Genomic DNA, 23,037 nt, shown 5'->3' with positions numbered 1-23,037 from the left:
TGTAGCCAGGACTTTAGAAATACGTTCCCTCTTAAGAAATTTCAAGACAACTTTATAAAATACTTTATTTGCTTTTTTTCCCCCTGCCGTTCTAACCTGTCTACATAGAAAGCCATAAAACAGGGAAAGCACACCTCCCCCAGTGTACAGAACAGAGCGGCATCAATAAATAATGAACAATATTGATTGGTCAGGAACGGCCTGAAAGAAGGCGCTGGGGTGGCCATGGGTTAGCAGCAAACGGAGAAAGCAGCCAGGGTAGGCAGGATACAGCAGCTTAAATAAGGCGCCTTGTATGGCTTTGCCAATGAATGCTAAGAGGGAAATCGCTGAGCTGTCAGCTGATGTGGGTTTGACTTGACATGGGCTCCTGTCAGCTGGTGCACTGGGATAGTAAGTGGAGCTTGACTTTGTTACATGCCTGAACTAATACTATGCTCATGCTCGAGTTGTGTCTAAAATGTTTTATATTAATTTAACTGTCTTGTGAAATCCCTAAGTAATGGTTCAAAGGATGCATATTGCCAGGGGGATAATTATTTAATTATTATTCTAGTGGAATATACAAGATCATTTTCAATATAGGAGATATTGAGTCTAAAAATCATTTATGAGAAATAATCTATGTGTAATATGTGTGCTGTGTGTGTGCACACAATGTAGTGTGTAGAATGTAAGCTCTTCCTCAGGTCATTAAAAACCACAAATTCCCACAATTTGTCCACAATATACTGCTAGGTGGCTTGTGAATTTCCCCCTGAGGATAAAAAAAATCTTATCATATCTTAACCTATAATAACACATCACAAGTCACTTGCTGATTTATGTTATACATAATTAATCTGAATCTGAAAAGTACCCAGTCACTAAAGCAATTAATTAAATATAGCACAATATTTCCCTCCAAAGTGTAGTAGCACAGGTATAAAGTTACATAAAACGGATATACTTAAGTAAAGTACTCACAGTTGCAAAAGTACAATACTTGAGTAAATGTAGTGGATTTACTTACTGTCCACCACTGGCATTAGGTGCTTTAGTGTTCCTTTAAGGTGTGAACGCTTTGTGAGGGTAATTAATAATATAATTACTGGAGTCAGTTTCCTTCTCTGTTGTATTTTCTGAGTTTACATAATACATGTTTTATCAAAAATCATTTAGCAGGAATCTGTGTTACCTGCGGTCTGTCTGTGTTTTGGCAAGTTTTCGCCACTTAAGCTCTTTGTTGGCAGCTTTGTTTTCACAATGTAGTGGGCGTGGCCTCGGGCGTATGACGTACGTTTATTTCCTTACAGTGATTGGTTGGACGTGACGTACAGATTTGGCGCCACATTTCTAACAAGGACCCCAGTAGCTCTGTGTCTGACAGCAAACCAAATATAACCCGCTGTTCAAACCACTTTTACGTTATTTTGTCGGGTTTGTCTCATCTTAAAAGCTTTTAATCGATATATTTGAACATGTTCATCGCGGATATAAGAAAGGAATTTTATGAAGTCGTTGCCAACCAGGTAAGTTGTAACGTTATGTTAGCTAACTTGAACCATGGAGGCCTGTAAGTTGGCTAATGATACTTGTGGGATATGAAGGTTATCGTCTGTTATTATTACGTTCGTCATTTTGAGACGTATTTATTCTCTGTGGTTCACTCCGATAACTAGACACGATCTGTCGTGTATGTATGTGTTGCTTTGCTTTCAGAGAGTCGCACTCCTGGTGGCGTCGGACATCGACGCTCTCTGCGCCTGTAAGATACTACAGGTAATCATAATAATCAGCCCTCTGCTAGCAAACATTACCTCATGCAACCTCTATTCGGACCTTTTATCATCAGCAAGATCCTCTGGGCGCAGACTGAGATCTTTTAAACCCCTCAAATTAAATATATTATGCATCCTGCCTTATTAGTATCAGCTGTACTGTAGCTGATAGTAGCTTCTTCCTTGTATAGTGTAACGTTATGAACGATAACTGACTGTGGATGTGATGGCTACACCAGGGGTTTTAAAAAGTCTGAGAGACTCTGGCCCTCCCCTCAGACAAAGCTTAGGAAAAAGCTGCCCCCTCACTCACCCACTAGTTTACTTGGTTAGTTTTGCTCAAGTCCTAAAATAAAAGCATCATGATTATGTTATTTGAGCCCACAGACACCTAATAAAAAATATATATATATATACTATAAATAACAGGTGACCTAATATTGCTGTTGCTGAAATAACTTCAGACTACACCAAATACATAAAAAGAGGTCTGTCCTCAGGCTTTTCCTGTTTCTGACTCTGGGAAAGACAGTAAAAATCTCTCAAACTACTGTATCTCTGAGCTCTCTCTTTAACCAGATCATACACATTTAGCATAATCTATGTGATCTCCTTTCGAGAACTAGTGTAATATTCTTTCACTGAGCCTCCCCTAAAACAGTTTAGAGCCTCCCTGGAGTGGCCTGCCTCACACTTTGAAAACCTCTGGACTAGAGCATATGTTGAAGCTTGTTAACATAAGAGCATAGTAATTAAATATTTGTATCTAATTATTATGGTCTGCAAGTTTTTACTGGGATGATATAAAAGCTGCAAAATGTGTGTCTCAAAAATGTATATTTCTGAGCTCAAATTAATGACCACATACATGAAATGCTGATCAAACCATTTATCTTACTTCTTACAGATTCTCACGAGCTGCGATTTCAGTGACACAGTGGCTTAAAATTCAGTGTTCCTATATCCTTGTTTGACAGTGAGAGGCTTTAGTAAAATTTGTAAATCAAACCGTAATTGCTAAATCTTTTTTACCAGGCGCTGTTCCACTGTGACCAGGTCCAGTACACACTTGTGCCAGTAACCGGCTGGCAGGACCTTGGTACCGCCTTCCTTGAACACAAAGAGCAGGTATGATCAAATCAGACCTGAGCTTACACGTGACCAAATTAAGCCTGTCACTCGAAGTTAAATGTATTATTTTGGTGTATGTTGTGTTGTAGTTCCAGTACTTTGTTCTCATCAACTGCGGAGCAAATGTAGACCTTCTTGAGATGCTGCAGCCAGATGACGACTCCGTCTTCTTCATCTGTGACACTCACCGGCCTGTTGATGTGGTCAATGTCTACAATGACACCCAGGTGATGGATAATGATCAATTCAGCTCGAATTATTGATAATGAAGGAAGCAAACTAGGACACCACATTAAATTGTTAGTTTGGAATGTGCTGCGTCTGTTTGTGTTTATTAGCGTTCGCTTGAAGTTTTTGAACAAAATTAAACCACATCTCATTGGGAGTTGTGCTGCCATGCTTACATTTCTAAGCTTTCACTTTGTGTAAACTCTTATCATCTCGCCCACAGATAAAGCTACTAATCAAACAGGATGACGACCTTGGCGTGCCCTCATATGATGATATCTTTCGTGATGAAGATGATGAGGAAGGAGGTGACTCTGGAAATGAGAGTGATGAAGGCTCAGAGCCATCTGGGAAACGGAGGAGATTTGATGAAGTACGTATTGAACAAAATGAGACTACACTGCTGAAATGAATCCGAACAGTGTTAACTCTAATGATTGTGTGACTGTATCATATCTTTCAGGGGGCAGTTGAGAGGAGGATTGAAAGGCAGCGAGCGAGGAGGGAGTGGGAGGCACGCAGGTGAAGTGTTTTGAAGAAGGTGACGTTTGTCGTATAGACATCACAATTTCTTAATGATACTAATGTTTCTCTCATTTCTCAGGAGGGAAATCTTGTTTGACTATGAGCAGTATGAATATCACGGGACTTCTGTGAGTAGACAGATTTGAATTGTTTTCCTTTTTCAGTTCTGGAAACCCTGAATGAATATGGATACTGAATTTGATGAGGAGGTATTAAACTTACATTCTTACATTGTAAGAAGTTTTTAATCTCTACAAACACATTTGAGAGTTAATTATGGGGAGCTGTAGGTTGATTTTCATTTCACATATGTTATTCCCGAATTCAGATGTTTTCATGTGTCCTGTCAGGCTGCAACAATGTTTTTTGAGCTGGCGTGGGTGTTGACTAAAGACACCAAGGACATGCTCTGGTAAGCCATCTGATAAAACTTAAAAAAAATTTAATGACAAATACAGTGTGGAAATGCACTCTGCAGACTTTTAGATGTAGACTGCTGTGGGGGGTTTTTTCATTGCAGGTGGGCCATCATTGGGCTGACAGACCAGTGGGTTCATGATAAAATCACACAGTAAGAGAGTCTTCAATATTTCAAAACACAATTCTCAAATAAATTGTTCCCCGTAGAATTAAACAGGCGGTCTTACTGCTGTGGTACAGTCATTAACCGGTTCTTTGGTTCATTGTTGGTTACGAGATGTATTGACACTGTTTGCATCAAGCTTTTAGCCACACTGAATCGTTCTTCTCTGCCTTGTTCCTTTTTAGCATGAAGTATGTAACAGACATCGCCACAATGCAGCGACACGTTTCCCGGCATAACCACCGAAACGAGGATGAGGAGAACTCTCTCTCAATCGACTGTATGAGGATCTCCTTTGAATATGAGTATCCTTAATTAATCTGACGTGTTGTCATTATGGATCTTTGTATCCTTGTGTCTCCCCTCCGTTTGTTCAAGTGTTATAGTGGACACAAACTCTCTAGCTCTGAGTTTTCCTAAACCCTCTGCTTCAGCCTCCGTCTAACCCTTTATCAGCACTGGTCCTTGTATGAGAGCATCTGTAATTCCTGTTATACGTCATGCAGCTTCAAGCTTTGGACGTTAAATGGTCAAAAGAAACTCCAGGAGTTCCTAGCTAACATGGGGTAAATAAATGCTTTGTGTCTTAATGGTGAAACCTTTATCACAACGTGAGCTTGTGACGTGAAATAGAGCTGCCTTACTGGTGTAAATGGCTGATCTTTGCTGATGATCCTTCAACAGGTTACCTCTGAAGCAAGTGAGACAGAAATTCAGCTCCATGGACATGTCCATCAAAGAGAACCTAAGGGACGTCATTGAGGAGTCTTCTAATAAATACGGGTATGAATTTAGAAATTACTTCACTTGCTGCTCGGTCAGATGTGTTTATTGATAGATTTATTGATTCCTTTCTGCATCAGTATGAAGGACATCCGCATCCAGACTTTCGGTGCTCACTTTGGCTTTAAGAACCGCTTCCTGGCCAGTGACATGGTGCACGCTACTGCTGCCTTGCTGGAGAGCACTGAGAAAGATGAGAGTGACGGTGACAACTTCATCAAGGCTCTGGACTCTCTTTCCAGGTGCGTGGCACAAAGTTAATTTTAGGACTCGTGTATTTAAAGCTGTGTTTATGATCAGATAACAAAAACACGTGTGTCAAGTTCACCGTCTGTCCCCTGTTGGTAGGAGTAACCTCGATCGTCTACATTCAGGCATTGATCTGGCTAAGAAGAAGCTGATGGCCATCCAGCAGACTGTAGCCAGTTGCATCTGTACCAACCTCATCCTGTCCCAGGGACCCTTCCTCTACTGCTACCTCATGGAGGTACAAGTGCCTGTGTGCCCTACAGGTGTGGCTGCTTCTTAACAGTATGTCCTGCTCGGCTCAATGCTTCTTTCCTCCTGCTCTTTCATGTGTAGGGAACACCTGATGTGAAGCTCTTTTCTAAGCCCATGGCCTTGACTCTACTCTGCAAGTACCTCCTGAAGGCTTTTGTCCATTCTGTAAGTATCCTACTGATGTGAAACTTGATTCAGACTATGAAAGAAGATGCTTTTACGTGCACTGAAAAGGCGCTGTTAGTGTCAGTCTTTCACTTTTTTTTTGTTTTGTTTTTTTTTGGGTAGACGAGGAATAAGCGCTGCAGACTGCTTCCTCTCATCATGGCTGCTCCCAAGGACGTGGAGAAGGGAACTGTCATTGTTGTGGGCATCCCCCCTGAGTCCGAAACATCGGACAAGAAGAAGTAAGAACTCACTTTTTAGATATGTACGATATTAGCCCAAATAATAAGCTGTGTATACTTGATAAATGGAAAATACCACTTGAAAGAGCAAAACGTATTTACAAAGTAGTTTTAATCACTGATTTTTGTGTAAAATATAACCTCAGAATCTTAAAATCTGGATTATATACTCAAATATATCTAGTATAGCTTATGCTGTTGACTAAGATCTACCAGTGAGTACATGTTCTTGCCATGTTATGTGACGCTCTGAGATAAAATAATACTTTTATCTCATATCATTTGCTGATTGAGTCTGTTAACATTTTGATACTCAAAGCATTTAAATCACTTTTTTTCCATAAACATTTGCCTTCCTTTTCATTAGACTTCCATAATTACAAAATTACTACTTATGATGTTTGCTAGTAAATAAGTGTTGAGTCCGTGGTGACGTCTTCAGGCTGTTTTTTTTTTTTGGAGACAGAAGATATTCAATTTACAATAATGGAGACTAGAGAAAATCAGAATGTCTTCACACTGGGGAAATTGTTTGAAAAAAAACTGAAATAGGTGGCAGTTAATTTTCTGTCGATCGATTAATCAACTAATTTTTGCGGCTGTAATGTGTATTTTAAAATGTTTACCGCAAAAAGTTCCCCTATTTCCTCAACTCCCATCCTTTTCTCTGCACTCTGTAAGTTTCTTTGGTCGGGCGTTTGAGAAAGCTGCAGAGAGCACCAGCTCCAGAACTCTTCATGACAACTTCGACACTTCAAGTAAGGGATTTTTGTAATTTTTATTTTCTCTTTTCTTTCCTCATCAAGGTTTTTAGATGGGGAGTTGTCAGTCGCTTCATCAGACACTAGGTGGCAGCCTTGTCTTCATTTCTAGTAGAACTCCCGAATCTGACAGTTGAACACACTGAGAATCATGAAACATATATAAGTTGAGGTTCTTGTCGCTGTAAACAGTTTAACTTCAGGTCAGTCATGTTTCATATTATGCAGAATAAGATTGGATTATTTCTACATGTTCAAGTCGGCAAACATTTATCCCAGCCTTCCTCCAGTCATGTGGATCATCAGATACACACCTTTTTGTCTTTTGCCAGCTGTGCACACTGTGTCTTCGTGCATTTATTATTTCTTACCTGTGTGTTTCTCTTTGCAGTAATTGAACTGAAGATGGAGGACAGGAGCAAGTTCCTGGATGCACTCATCACCCTCCTGTCATGAGAGGGAATGTGAGTCCAGGTTCTTGGTTTGAGTCTTGAACAGTGAAAGTGCGGCTGCTGTTCACATCTTTTATGTAAGATGTGATTTAAATTAATCAGCTGCATCACAAACATGTGCAGTGTCAGCAGTACAAGAAATGTATCCATGAATTAATTTTCCTTTATCAGTCTGTGTGTGTGTGTGTGTGTGTGTGTGTGTGTGTGTATATTGTACAGTATTTTTGTAAATGTGTGGAAGTCTTATTTTTGCTTTTAAATTCTTGTCATTTGTCTTTTTATTCCTGTCTATGTTTGTGAGCGGTTCATTACATTTTAAACATGTTTAATAAATCATAGTAAGTTTCTTTAATGTTTTGTTTTCCTCTGTTCATCAAGAGTATCAAGTAGAGTTATTGGTTCTTGGAGTTTTTGAGCTACGAGAGCTGTATAATGTAGGAAGTTACCTATCTAGTCTTGTGTATAGATATGACTCTAGCTTCTCTTTTTAGGTTCATATTACTAGCAGGTACTTTTTATTATCTTCACACCTTTTTATATTTTTGATGCCAAGTCTCCAGATGAGAAATCCCATGTTAGATGCTCGCTGTCAGACATTTTAGACAGTAATTGAATTACAGGTTCATTTGCTGCTATTGAGTGGCATCGATAGAATATTTCTTGGGGCTATGGAAAAATGTAAAGAGACCACAATGCTGACTTTAAGGTTAAAGTTGGAAATGACATCCTTTTAAAAATTGCTGTATCAAGCGGCTGTGAGGTGACTATCTCTTCTTTTTTTTTTTTTTTTCTTTTTTTGTGCCCTGTGTATTTTATGGTAACGGAAATAAAGTACTGAAGCTTATTTCCTTAACATTAAGAGATAAGGTTTTTTCATGTTTTCTCTCAAGACCTATTTTCGAAACCTCACATCAGGTTATCTGCCATCTACCAACTACTGAGCAGATATCAGTGGTTTCTCTTCCCCCAAATGTAAAATTTCTATACCTCAAAATTAGATGGGAGGATCCACAGCTACTAAATGTAACTGATGGCATAAACAATGAAGTTTTATAAAGACATTGCTAAAGAATGTGGCTGATACCGACTCGATTAATAGGTCAGATACAGATCCGGCTTGTTGTATCGGTGCATCCCACTCTTATCAACTTCACTAACTTTTCAGTCAGTTAACCCAGTTAGGAGCTGTATTAATAAGAAAAGACATTAAATCGTACCAATAGTCTCTCAAACAACATAGAAACACCTGTTTGCCACCTGTCGTGGTGGCTGCTGAGTGATCAGCAACTCAACCAGTTAATCCGTCTCTCCCCCCGCCACAGACTGAAGAATTCAACGAGGAAAATCTAAAATCTAGAAAACTCTGAACTTTTGCAAAGACTTTTGATGGATTAGGACCTAATCCATGTGTCAAAGGAAGTTAGGAAGTTGAACTTCTCTCCAGTCGTCATAACACAAAGATCTGGCAGAGTGTTGGCTGTTGGCACAGCAGACGTGGGCGCAGAGAGTGATCCAAACTGATTAGTCTTTTCATCTTGATCCAATCTTTTGTTTTGCCAACGCACAGCTTGCTGTTCCACAGAAAGCAAAACGGCTCTTTCTCACTGTATTTCTGTGAGTCCTTGTAAAACTATGGAGGTTTGCTGCCGGCCCAGAGAGTGACTGGAAATGTGGGGCCTGAGCTGCTCTCTGCGGGGTAATTAAGATCCTTATCACTCCTGGATCAGGATGAGATCATGACCCTCAGAGGGAAGGGTCTTTGGGTGGTTTTTACAGGAAAGGTTCGGACGGACTGAAACGTGCCCTAATCTGCATCGTGCTGCTTGCAATGTACATCCATAATGATATTGTTTACAGTCACAGCAGAGTGATGTTATCCAGGAGAAATAATGCCTCAGAGGAAGCAGTTAGCAGAAATACGGAAGAAACATCATTATCATGAACTGCTGATACATGCTTCTTCATGGCCTCTTTGTTTTTGTTTCACTATTTTCTTTTTTGATCTTCCCATTTTTTTTTTGTTTCTGGTGAGTTTTTAACATGGTTTAGTTGTTGTTGCTCTTGCTATTAAAGGTCCATTTAATAGCTGCTCTGGAGCTTTTGGTTACATCACATGATCGTCATCAGTAGATGGAGTTGCCCCGCTGTCATAAAGGTGTAACTGTTGAAACTTTTTTCTGAGCACCGTGTGCAAAAAATCTGAGGTTCATTAAAATGTGAGGTTCAAAGTTCACTTTTCCCCTTGGAAACACACGTGCCAGTTATATTGCATAATTTGGCCTGATGTATTTACTTTTGTGACTAAAACCACTGGATTGTTTATCTGACATGCTAAAACGTAGTACAACATTAGCACAAATGAAATCGGAGTGAAGTTATCAAGTAATGTCCATTACGCAGCAATATGAACGGATTTCGCTATGTGTTGTAGAGTATATGTAACAATAAACTTGATTTGATATCTGTCTAAAGTTTGCTAACAGTAGCCTCTAAAGCCTACTGGTCACACCAGAACAAGCCAGGCTGTGGCTGTAAATGAGCAAAGGTTGTCTTGTTTTTTTTAATTAAACTTTTTATTTGTAAGAGGAAGATTGTTTCATTTCCTGTTTCAAAAGTTAGTCTTACTTTAAAGTGCTCTGATTTAATGACACCTGGGCAAAATCCTGACGCGGATGAAGATCATGTAATATGATCAAAAGCATCCAAAAGATGCTACTAGATGGAGCCTTTAGTGAGATTGTTTTCTCACCTGCTGTTTTCAGGGTCAAGTGTGAATTTTGAGCCTTGTGTTTTAGTTTAGGTTTTCTGATATATTGTTCAAGAATACATAGTTAAAATGTTCACCTGCTAGCTGTTAAGGACAGTATTCAGCCTTAACACCTGTTATTTTCAGTCATCTGACACTTACCTGGTCAATGAGCAGAGACTCTGCAGTAGAATGAGTGAGAGATCCACCTGTTCAGCCCGTCATTTGGCCCTCTCCCCCTCAGCCATCAATCACTTTGTTCTCCATCCCCCCTCTTGCACCTCTGGTGAAGTGGGGCCACTGCCCTTTCCGCCGCTCTGCATCCGAGGAATGTGGCATACAACACACACACACACTCGGTGAGGGAAACATACCCCCAAAGGCAGGATCGCCCAGCCAATGTGTAGATGTGCAGAGCGGCATTTCTAAAGGCCTCACACTCGAACAGTCTCCTCCAGGGTGAGCAGCTTAGTGGAGCTTTAGTGGATGTTCATGGGGGTAATGATGCAGTGATGGACGGCTGATACTGTATTTTTTGGCTTTATGATGCATTATTTTATGGATAACGTGAAATTATTTATACAAATTCCTGTAAAAAGGCTTATGTTCATTAATAACATAGTTGAGAGTTATAATTCTCAAAATATTGGCTTGCCAATACAGTTTGGGACAGAGTGTAGGGCCGACTGATACTGGATGTTTTTTAGACTGATGCACATATTCATATTTTAGTTACATAAATCATACCATATATCAGCCTCTATTCATTTTTTTACACGATTGCTGCATATACAAAACATGTCTGAAGGGGATCTTTATAAAAAATATATATATAAGACAAAAATACTTTGTGACGTGAACTCTGATTAGTTTTTTCTGCAAAAATATTTCAGTTAATGGCTTAATATTACATTGTCATTTATTTGTTGATTTATATTTTTTATTATTAATCTCAATATGCAAAGTAATTAAAGCGTTAGTGGAGCAAAAAGTACAATATTTGCCTCCAAAGTGAATTTTAAATTCAAGTAAAGTACAAGTACCTCAAAACTGTACTTAAGTACAGTACTCAAGTACATGTACTTTAGTTGTTTTCCACTACCGTTAACCGGCCTAGCTCTAGCATACAGACATTCCTGATCCCCAATAGATGAATCGCTTTGGTGATCCCAGCTATTTATTTAACACCACCGGCTGCCCAAAACCTCTGCTTTGATGGTGAACAGTAATATTCTTCACATCTAACCAGTGTTATTGTTAATAAAAACAGTCTTGTTGTGACTGAAGTTGAATTATTTTCCCTTTTCAAGTGTAAAATCTCCACGTTTAAGAGTGGACAGTGCACTTTGACACTAAGGGAAGTCTTGTCATGTTTCCCATAAACAATTAAGACATATTGCTCCATTTCCTTTTTCTCAACATCTTTCTGAAACAGTTTCAGTTGTTTTCATCTCTCATGCCTCTCCGTCTCTAACAATACTCAGATTCCAGGAGGGATTAGCCTTACTGGACAGCCGGAGACAAAGAACTACAGCTGACCGTTTCTGCCCGTCTCCCCATCATGCTGTGAGAGGATGCTCACACACACACACACACACACACACACACACACACACACACATACACATGTAGATCGAGAGAGAGATATACACAGAAACTCAGTCACAAACACAAGCTCAGCATATGGTAAACCATATAAACATAATATATAAACTTACATTTCACTAAAATTATCAAAAACAATTAGCACATCCTCACTTTAAACCTGTATTTGCTGCCCTGCTGCTGCTGGAAGCTTCATGTCAGCCTGTCAGACAACAGATGCCCTTAATGACCCCTAACCCCTGTGACCTTCAACCTCTGGAGCCCTCTCACAGTTGGGGTGTTATTCCCTGATTCGGTCTCTTCTCTTCGAGGTTTAATTCAGACATGTACTGCAAGGCCACTGAAATAAGTTGTCAGTTCAATACATTATCAAATATTTAGTATATCATTTATTTCATTTTTATTCAACTTGCACTGTTTATTAATGTTTTCACTTCTGATGTGTATGAATTTTTAAATGTGTTCATTTAGAGACAAGCTAATGAAACCACAAACTCTTCAAATTGTACAGAACCATGACTTCATTATGCTTTTACACTTTGCCAAACATCTAATTAACCAAACAGCCACTGACCCACCTGTCATAAATATGGTCCTTTATAAATAAGTTCATAAATTATGACTAAATAATCATTTACAGATCAGCCATAATCCATTGCAATGCTGAGATGAAAGGTTGTGACGCCACATTTAACAAAATTGATTGAGCACCTGGTTAGCTTATCATAAATGAAAAATAACAATAAATAATAAAAATAATAAATGAAATATATATTAGTGAGCTTCAGATACATGTGACAATCATTAAACCTTTGAGCTCAAAAACTGCTGGCAATCCAAATGTTTTAGGATTTTTTTGTCTTATAACACCCTGATGCATTTTACATTAGTCAGAAGTGACTATTTATAAATCCTGTGTAAGTATCGGTTATTGTATGGCCAGATTAACATGCTTGGGGGCCCCAATAACCATCTGTCCCTCCTTGTTTCTTTGCACTGTATCCTCGCGCTGCCTGAACATTACATTGTCCCATGTTTGCTGTGTGGTAAATGGATCAAACACAAATTGATTTAAGAAAATGCACTGTGTAAACACAGAATTATATATCTTCAAGATAAGGTAGTCAAGCTGGTCTTTATCATGTCAGTTAATATTTTGTTTTAGACTCCAGGAGTTATTGCTTCTGTATTTAAGATGGAGTATGTTTATGTGTTATGTGTTTTCTGCACATAATGTGTTTATTTTAACTGTCCCTCCTATTTAAAACAGCATCTGATTCCATGCAGATCTTCATATCCACTCAGACACATGCAATACCTCTTTTTCTTTGTACCCAGAATTTATAAAGAAGTTGAACGTAGATCATTTCAATATAAAGCACCATGGGACTGGAATGATCTTCCTCTTTCCTTGAGATCTGTAACTTCATTTCGCTTTTTCAGATCATCCCTATTCCTACACAACTTGTTTATGATTTTAACTTTTAAGTTAACTTCAGTCCTCTGTTCATTTGTTTATCTGTTAAAATGTCATATTTTCTCATTTATTTATTATTTACTTGTATTATTTAACTTTGAGTAAAAAACCTAGGTTAGTGGGAGGGGTCGGTGTGAGTTGGTGAGTGAGTTTGTGTATGAATGAGTTTTGTATGTGTATCTGTAATGTACGTTATGTAATGTTTTTGCTTATGATTTGTCTTTTGTATTCTGTATTTGTGTTTACAGGACCCTCTTGAAAATGAGATGATGCGTCTCAAGAGGCTATCCTTTAATAAATTCACATTTCACACAGCCACAGTGGGGAAAACCCAGCTGCCCCCTCATTCACATTAAATGTAGGTTTACACAGACACCGGGATGCTTGGGAGGAAAACTGAAGGAGGCCAGGCTGAAACACAACAGCTTCATTCCGCAGTCGGGTGTGATGAGGGTGTTTTTTTCCCATTCATTCTCAGTGGTAGGGGGCTCAGTCATGCTGGACTCCTTTTAGTCAATGACATGCACTAAAACTTTCATTCTTGAAAATACTCGGCACTACGGTCTCATGCACAAAGACAGAGGAAAGAGCTCAGAGAGAAAAAGAATAAAACAGCTTTTTTTTTGCTTTGTTTTGTTACAAATGTGACTTTTTCACATATCACGCGTTTACTTTTTGTGTCTTCAACAGTTCTGAAAATAGCAAGCAAGAGTTTTCCTGCAAGATGCAATTAGTGTGGAAACAATGCACTTAGTACACCTTGAAATCCTGATCCTGTTTGTGTTTTAGACAGGCTGTTTGTGTACTTAGCCACTGATTGCCATATCCTACGTTAATATGTGAGTCCAAATAACCTCTAGAAGCTGCAGCTAAAAGCAACACTACCTGTGTCCTCTGTGCTTAAACGGTTTTCTAAAATGGTGTGGTGAGCCCTCCATGTAAGTTTTTTTTTAATTTGGTCTCGGAAGACAGAGACTGACATCCTATACATTTTGCTCACCATGCCAAATCAGAAATGTCTCCTGATCCCACCAAGACATTCCTCATGCTGCCATGCCTCCTCTTCATCTCAGCAGAGGGCTGTCATTCACTGCTTTGTCTGGTCCAGCTTACCTACGTGTGTGTGTGTGTGTGTGTGTGTGTGTGTGTGTATCTGTGCAAGTTAACACATGCTTTTACATGTTCAGTTGTTCAATTCAGTTTTATTTATATAGCGCCAATTCATAACAGAAGTTATCTCATGGCGCTTTTCATACACAGCAGGTCTAGACCGTACTGTTTGTAATATTATTTACAGAGGCAGAAACACCTGAAAGAAAGAAGGAGACAGACAAGAAACCTCAAATCAACGGGAGAGGGAAGAATTCAAGTTAGTAACATGCATTAATGGGATCAGAATGCATTCAGCGGAAGAGGAGGAGAGAGGAGCTCAGTACATCATGGGAAGTCTCCTCTCTAGGCCTATAGCAGCATAACTAAGGGATGGTTCAGGACTCACCTGAGCCAGCCCTAACTATAAGCTTTATTAAAGAGGAAAGTCTTAAGCCTACTCTTAAATGTGGAGATGGTGTCTGCCTCCTGAACCCAAACTGGAACCTGGTTCCACAGGAGAGAAGCTTGGAAGCTGAACGCTTTGGCTCCCATTCTCGTTTTGGAGACTAGGAGCCACAAGTAACCCTGCATTCTGGGAGTGCAGTACTCTGGTGGGGTAGTAAGGTACTATGAGCTCTTTCAGTCCTTGAGATTTATTTTATGTGGGAGTTAAAGAACATGTCCTGAACAAAGATAACTCCGAGATTCCTTACAGTGGGGCTGGAGGCCAGGCCGATGCCATGTAAAGTAATTATGTCTTTAGATACTGTGTTTCTGAGGAGTTTGGGGCAGAGTGCAAAAACTTCAGTTAGGAGATAAAAAAAACAGAAAATTGCAGGTTTTTGTGCTTCACTTAATTGTCTTCATCCATGTATCTTTTTTTAAATGGCCTCCTCGTGATGATATAATATATGGAAACATGATCTCATGATCTTAGTAAATAAATCGTTTGATTTTATTCCTCTTTACAAAAGAAATGTGAAACTCTTGTTTTCCAAAATGCTAATTTCTGAAAACGACATGTCTCTATATACTGATTCTTTTGCATGAAATGGTTAATCACAAGTGATAGAAAGTTGAAATTTTTTTCCAAAATGTGAAGTTGTCATGGGGTGATTCAGACCAACCACCAAATTCCATTCACTCCCACACAACCACACCTCTCCTCCTCCTCCTCCTCCTCCTCCTCCTCCTCCTCCCCCACACCCTCCATGTTCCTTCCTGTTTCCTGTTCCGCTGTCCGCTGCACAGGAAGCCTGGTTGTGCTATTGGGTTGCAACAAAAACTCGTGAGTCACCAAGCTGTAAACTTTGTGGACATGTGGGGAGAAAAGAACATGGTGTTTTTTTTTCTGATCTCCATCTCTCACCTCTAACTAGGCTTTGCATTGTTTCTCAAACAAATGGCTCACGGGGTCTTTAACTCTGTACACAAAGCCACATTTGTCCTTCACGTTTAACCACCTGCTGACTCTTGGCTCTACTATCTGTGAGTAAGCTCCATCCAGCTGGCACGTCTGTAGGCTGTATGCACCTGCTGGCTCCGATGTAAGGTGGAGTCAATCAACAAAAACATTCATTAACGTCTCCTTTATTTTGTGTCTTATGTGCATGGATACAGTCATGGTTGCTTTGAAGAATCAACGTATGAAATAAAAACTTTAAAATGGCAAACTTTCCATGAGATGACCATATGGCCTGGAGCTCGCAGGTTTGAGGGTTGTGAACCCTATCAAATGTGGGGGATTCTGCGTCGATGAGATCATGCCTGGTCAGTTGAGGGAAGTGACTTTCGACTCACCTGACCTATGGCCAGATTCAGAGTTTAAAGTTCATTTCATGACTCCCCAGCTCAGCCCAACCTCCAGAAAAAATGGTTCTGACTGGCAGCAGCACAAATGTGAAATCTGCACGCAACCTGACCTACTTCTGACATTACCTTAACCACGTGGACTTTGCTCCCCCGGGCTGAAGGAGGTCAAGTTTAGAGGTCAAAATGGTTCTCTGTGTGTTATGTCATCTATCTCTATGAGGCATTCTTGTGATATCAGCAACACAGATGAAATTCATTTCTCAAGTGTTTATGTTTACGCCCTTTGTCCAGAGTAAGTGTGTGTGTGTTTCCAACAGGCAACATTTATGGCAAAACTAAAACTTTGCTTTTAAAATGAAACACAATGAAACAATTGTGTTTCTGCTGTCACAGCTCTTTTTTACAGTGACCATTAGAGGCTTTAAGGAAATCCCTCCTTCATCTTCTAGACTGGTGTGTGTGTGTGTGTGTGTGTGTGTGTGTGTGTGTGTGTGTGTATATGTGTTGTGTGTGTGTGTGTTGTGTGTGTGTCCATGCTTGCTGGAATGTCTGCTGGCCAGGCCTTTTATTAGGCTCATCCATACCACCACATAACTGCAGGTCCTGGCTGGTTACCATGGGGAGCGCCCATTGAGTGACGTCGCTGGCCCTGTTTGCGTCTCTCCTTATTGGAATGAGGGCCTTTTTAAAGGTGCAACCCCCAACTCTTCCTACACACACACACACACACACACACCCTGCTCCTCGTCACCCTCTGTGCGGTGACTAGAGGACTGGAACTAACAATCCGACAAAAACATCTCACTGAGGCGGACCAGACAGGACCTTCCACGGAGTGCCTTTGTGTAGAAAAACCCATACAGACCCCAAAGTAGGAACGCCCTACTATAGGTAACTGTACTGCGAGTGCCATACAATACTGACAAAATCACGTGTCACAGTGTTCTTAACTTGAAAACTTCACTTTATTTAGTCATACAGATGCATTTCCCTCAGTTACGATCCAAAAAGTTTGAACAACACTATCTCTTAGCTGCACTGAAGCCCAACACGCTGGGTAAATAAAGTATTTCAGCTGTATCACAATATGTAAGTATGAAAGCAGAGATACAAGTAGCAGTTTTTTAAATTCCAGATTTAAAATACTTGAATATGGAGCACTAAAGCAGCTAAAGAGCTGATTATTAACAACATTATTTGACATGATAATGGCCTGGCTTATCTTGAGGTTTTGAAGAGTCTAGTGGAATGTAAGGTGTAATGTATGTGTGTAAGTGTGTCTTTCTACACTTTTTTGTACAATTTTTAGCTAGTTGTACTTTACATGAGTATTTCCATTTTATGCTGCTTTATAATTCTACTGTGGTACATTTTTGAGGCGAGTATTGCACTTACATTTACATTTACTCATTTGGCAGACGCTTTTATCCGAAGCGACTTACATTTGAGGAAAACTTAAACTTAAACACACTTAAACTTAACTACATTTGTTTGAAAGCTTAAGTTACTGATTACTTTGTAGATTCAGATTATTAACAGAAATCAGTGAATTATGACGTATTATTATATGTTAAACTACCCAGCAGTATTTAGAGTAAATAAAAGTAGCCACACCTTTATTAGCTGCAACATTAAACACATCAGTGCATCACTAATTATCATCCAGTCATACAATAGGCTAGATGATCCTAAAATGGGCCATTCTGCATAATGAATACTTTTTTACAATTTATAAGTAGCCTTGGATATTTTGACTGCGGGACTTTTACTTGTAACAGAGTATTTTACACTGTATTATTGCCACTTGTACTAAATAATAAGTATTCAGATAGTTACATGTAGTAAAATATCTGAATACTTCTTCTACCACTGCAACTAAGCAAACTCCATCCATTGACTGTGAGATAGGGTTTAAAACTATGGAAAACTCTGAGTTAGTGGACCGTCATTACCAAAATTTCAGACTTAGCAGCTATATATGATTTTAATTTAAATATTATGTCCCTGCAGTAAAATGTAAATGAATAGGAAGGAGTCTTTGTTCTCTGGTAGATAACACAGGTGGCTTACTGTAGAACAAAAACAGCTGATAGACATGTATTAGGTTATCTTGTGGAGATCAGTAATCACACACTCCCCTGACTGTATTCAGACTCTCTGCATGACCATATTTTCAACTTTTAAGAGAGCATATGACCTGCTAAGATTCTTAAGTGACCAGCAAAGCAAGTATGGATAAGCTTTTGTAATCCAGCCACAGTTTTACACCAGATGACCATTGCTCATAGACTGAAATATCTTGTGTAATTGTGTTTTTTGTTGTCACAAGTTAAACAATCCTTTAACTTCAATACCTTTATCGCCAGTGTGTGGATAGGCCTACATGTGGTGCCCATGAAGCAGCTGTGGATAAACTAATTGCTTGAACGTGATGGTGTGTAATCTTTTGTCGCGAAACTCATCTATCTTAGCACCGCCCTGATGGAGGGAGATGGGGTTGTGACGACTAATGAATAGGGTGACTTGCGGGAAGACGATTCCAGCAACTTCTCCATATTTGAACGCCTTTCATTGACTGCGGAGGAGGGAGGGAGTGCGGGGGTCTGAATGGGGTGGTGGAGATTGTGGAGTATTGTGAGTTTAACAGCAGAGCCCCACTCTAGCTGAATGGGTATTGTCATCTGGATTTCTATGGCTAACCAAAATACTTTCTCCCGCCTTGGGGGTTTATGGATTCATGGTGGGAACAGCACGCATTACGCACAGCCGAGGAGGGCACTCAGTTGTTTTGTTGAAGAACACACTTTAACTAAAGGTTTTCAGACAATATATTGAGTTTAATCTTAATAAAATGAAACAACATTGCATCTTCCTATACAAGAATAATGAATCATTACATCAAAGGTCAACAAAACAACAGAAAACAAACTTTGTTCAAAGAATGTTTTGAAAAGAAAAGACTTGCTGCAGTGACAATGATGCAAAAACGTTGCAGGTGCTCAGTGCAACCGAATAACGGACTGTAACATGTCATGATGTGACCTATAGATCACAGGCTCTCCGGACTCTACAGGTCCAAAATGTGACTGAAAGTCGCCGCCATAAAAAAGCCTGTCTTAGATGGTGCCTTTAACATGTCTGCACTTTTCTTCTTCCTGTTTTGTTTGCTGACATTGCTTGTTTGCGAGTTCTCAAAGAGTGGCGTGGTTCCTCTAAAGGAAATGGGTCTGTGAATGTGTGGGAGTGCAATAATTCTCAGTTACTGTACAAGTTTGTGCTGACAATGCACATCAAGGCAAAAAAACAGTGCATATATTCGATGGCAAGAGGTCCTCTAGAAAAGAAAAATCAACTTTGCAGATACAATGGTAAACAATTCAAAATAGCTACTATGATTTCTTAGACTTACAAAAGTAGGTACCAAACAAAGATACTCCTTTTGTCGTGAGCTACCTCTTGTAGTTGAAAGTCTTTTTTTAATCTCCTGTAAATACAGAAATGATTTGTGAATTTGTGGTCCGAGCGCGTTGAAGAGTCAGTATAAAAACAGCAGAGGAGCTTCCAATGATTTTCAGATTTAAAAAAAAAAAGATAAAAAGAAAACTGCAGGTGCAAAGATAACTTCCGTCAAAACCAGTTTTTCAAAAGCTGCAGGTCATTTTTACGCACCACCTGCTATGAGTCTACACATAATTCCTCTTGTCATAGTCCCCGTTCGGCGTGGTTCTCTTGGTCGGTGCGTACTTTGCAGAGTATCCAGAGTTCCCGCTGGAGGGACAGGAGCAGCACAGCAGCGCTCCCCCGATCAGCAGCAGAGCTGAGGCCGCCCAGCCGATGTAGAGCGCAGCGCCGATCTCCCTCTTCTGGGATGCGGGCACCTGCGGATTGTAGAAGTCCGATATGATGTTGTTGGCCATCCAGCAGAGGGGCACCATCACAAACAGACCACTGATTATGTAGATGACCCCTCCGGCGTTCACCACCCGGGCTTTGACGTTATCGTCGCGGAGGCAGTTGGTGCACTGCGCCCCAGCGATGACAACCATGAGCCCCAGTACGCCCATCACCGCGGAGATGATGGTGAGCGCTCTGGCCGCCTGCAGGTCGTGGCTGAGGGCGAGGACGGAGTCGTGCACCTTGCACTGCATCTGGCCCGTACTCTGCACCACACACGACATCCACAAGCCGTCCCAGATAGTCTGAGCCACCACGATGTTGGCTTCGATGAAAGCCGTCACCTTCCACATGGGCAGCCCGCACGAAACCATCACCAGGAGCGAGCCAAATAGCGACAGCGATAGTCCCATGAGCTCCAGTCCGGCAGACACCATTTTCGCTCTTTACCTTCAATCAAGTCTGTCTGAAACTTTTCAAACTCTCCCCTAATATCTTCTTGAGAGTAAGGGGTATCTCTGCTCTTTATTTCTTCGTTCTCGCCTCGACCTAGTTCAGGAGCGCCAGTCGTTAGTTGCGCATAACTCACCACATTTACTGGGAGATGTAAGGTACAGCAGCTCTCAGCCTCTTTGTTGGTGAGTAGATGTGAAAACAACTGGAATCACAGTAGCACCGGACCACGAATATTTGCGGGGTGGGGGTGTGCGGAGTCGAGAAGAAACTTTCCTCCAATCAGCTGGCGCCGCATCCTCAAGGGACCAATGAAAACGCAGGGAAGTTGTGAGGCTGAATAAAGCGGTCCAAAGCTCATTGTGCGTTTGAACAGTTATTTACAATGAATAGATGGGGGCAGGAGGGGTGAAGGCGCAAGGTGGGTGTGTTAAGGGTATGGAGCAGCTGAAATGCACCGGCAATTGTTACTGGTTTTTCTGACATGGAGGCTAATGCCACTTGTCTGTGGAACAGGACTATGGCCTAGAACGACGATTTCACATCCACTTGATGCCAGAAAATAAGGAAGAAAAGAAAAGATCACATTAATTTTAAATGCATTCTCTTTTAAATTGTCAGCAGTTTTTACAGCCTCTGTGTATTTAGAGACTCTGATCCTCTGTTTCCTTGGTAAAGCTAAAATACAAGACTCCCTTTGATGGTAAAGATTTATCATTACGAAATATTTTGTGTTAATAAAAATAGTCTTCATTCATTCATTCTTTAAATTAATTTGATCTTACTTCTAATCTCATCACTCACAGTAAATACTATTTTGTGAAATGTAATGACTTGTCAGGACCCCCGTAAACGATACATTTGGTTAACAGAATATTCTGTCCAGTGCCCTAGATCATGCTTTTATGCGGGCCTATTTACATTTATAAAGGAAATCCACATAGCCCGTATGTTTACTCCAGGACATGCTTAGGCTCTAGGCATAATATATTTTGAAGTGGCACTATTACAGTGTAATAATACTTTGCTAAAATAATTAATATATTTATTATTGCGATCAAGTTGTAGGCTATTTAAGTTTCAATCAATTTATTTAAATTAATTTCATTTAAAATGCTTTATTTCCTATTGGATAGCTGTAGGCTTATAGCAATCCACAGGCTACAATATTTTAAAAGTCATCATATCCTTTTTTTATGCAAAATCTTAATCTGTAAAGTAATGAGTGACTTTCCAAAAGGCCACATGTAGTGGAAGCACATTTTCACCTGAAAGCAGTAAAGTGGAATTGAGTGGCATACAATGGAAATATAAGAACTTACATCCTGTAAAATAAGCCAAATAAGGTTGGAGCTTCATAGAGCTCTAAAGTTTTACAGCCACTCATAATTACTGATCTTGAATTGTTGCTACAATACAGTTGACATGCAACAAAAGTTTTGATTGGTCTGAGGTTTCGGTAGTGGGTTGGACACAGCCTTCATGAAGTACATCAGAGAAATCCTTTGGAAAGTGAGCTTGACATAGTTAATTTCATTCATCACCAATGAGGGTGATAAAGCAATTATAACCAAGCTTACCAACAAAGCAACTGTTGATGAAAGATGTTTTGCCAGACTCTCAAAAAACTTAAAATAGTCATTTTAAGTAGTTTTGTAGCCCTCTTAACCAAAAAGACAAAATGTGCCAACATTTTCAGCTAAAATGGGCCACGTGGACACACACACACTTACTGAAAAGTTACAAAGAAATTGAGAGTGCAAAACAGGTTCCTCTGTGTATACCTATCCATGCAAAACCTAAACAATTTTTTAAAATTAATTTACACACAAAGACACCAATGTGCAGAAACACACACCCATACAACACAATCAGTTAATTTTAAATGCATTTTTTAATGAAATATTTGTTATATAAACTTTTTATTGCATGAAATGTATTTACGATGTTGTTACTGTGGCACCTGAAAGACAATAATGTCAGTTTCCTGCTAATATTTAAATTATTTCAGCTAAAATTACTGTGTTGTTCACTCTTTACATTTAATGAACACATAGCCCATTTTAACTGAACAGCTGGCCCATGTACCTGAGTTCAGGTAACATGGACCAAAGGGAACCTGCTGATAGTCAAACTCGCATAATTCTAAAACCAGTATACTTTTTCACATTTTTTAACAAATAAATATTTAAGAGGCCCATGCCAATTTATAAATTCATATTTAGATCTCATGCATAGCTTATTTATTGGTCTTATTAGTCATTTATCAAAAAGTGGCCCATTTTAGCTGACTTAGTAGTAGATTATAACATAGGGCATCCAGTGGAGTTAATGGTGTATGGACACTTTTTGGTCCTAAAATAACTTATTCTGAAATATAAGAAAACGTCATTTTACCTATAAGCAACATAAAATGTATTTTTCACTTTAGTCCATTACAGTGTCCATTACAGTGTTGCAGCTGGAGTGCGTTTGTTATAAGTGTAAAATGTAATCATATATTTGATACCATTTTATCATATTATTAACGTTATATCATTGTACAGTGCTTTAAACATTTTCCACGAAGTTATGATCGACGGGCAGAAGAACCCGTTGCTGGGCGCACTCACCTTTATTGCAAAAAAAGGAAACAAATCACAAGTGACTTACCAAAATATACATAACAATATACTACAAACATATAAGACGTAGACAGAATACAATACAGAATACAATACAGTTTTGCCAGGGGAAGCCTATAGGTCTGCTGGGCGCATAAAAGAAAGTGTAACACTCAAGCAGCCATGTTGGATCTCATAGTGAATGGTGCTGTGCGGGTCAGTCT

General features: G+C 39.6%; 2 protein-coding genes across 2 annotated transcripts; one reads left to right on the top strand and one right to left on the bottom strand.

The window, feature by feature from the left end:
• Nucleotides 1-1,327: 1,327 nt before the first annotated feature.
• Nucleotides 1,328-7,483, top strand: cdc45 (CDC45 cell division cycle 45 homolog (S. cerevisiae)). Its single transcript, XM_038703515.1, has 18 exons — nt 1,328-1,511; nt 1,702-1,761; nt 2,796-2,888; nt 2,981-3,118; nt 3,343-3,492; nt 3,583-3,641; nt 3,724-3,772; nt 3,995-4,056; nt 4,165-4,215; nt 4,413-4,532; nt 4,662-4,793; nt 4,912-5,010; nt 5,091-5,252; nt 5,359-5,497; nt 5,593-5,676; nt 5,800-5,918; nt 6,600-6,676; nt 7,071-7,483. Exons 1-18 carry the CDS (start codon nt 1,461-1,463, stop codon nt 7,133-7,135), a joined length of 1,710 nt encoding a protein of 569 aa, XP_038559443.1. The 5' UTR covers nt 1,328-1,460; the 3' UTR covers nt 7,136-7,483.
• Nucleotides 7,484-18,679: 11,196 nt separating this feature from the next.
• Nucleotides 18,680-20,444, bottom strand: cldn5a (claudin 5a). The gene has a single exon (XM_038704228.1). The coding sequence runs from the start codon at nt 20,192-20,194 to the stop codon at nt 19,547-19,549; it is 648 nt and encodes a 215-aa protein (XP_038560156.1). The 5' UTR covers nt 20,195-20,444; the 3' UTR covers nt 18,680-19,546.
• Between the last annotated feature and the right edge of the window lie 2,593 nt (nt 20,445-23,037).

This window comes from Micropterus salmoides, unplaced genomic scaffold (assembly GCF_014851395.1).
Source record: "Micropterus salmoides isolate LMB-PRFRI ecotype aquatic unplaced genomic scaffold, ASM1485139v1 Ms_hic_scaffold_7, whole genome shotgun sequence".
NCBI classification, from domain to species: Eukaryota; Metazoa; Chordata; class Actinopteri; order Centrarchiformes; family Centrarchidae; genus Micropterus; species Micropterus salmoides.
Note: the sequence above shows the minus strand (reverse complement) of the source record. Positions and strands in the feature narration are given on the sequence as shown.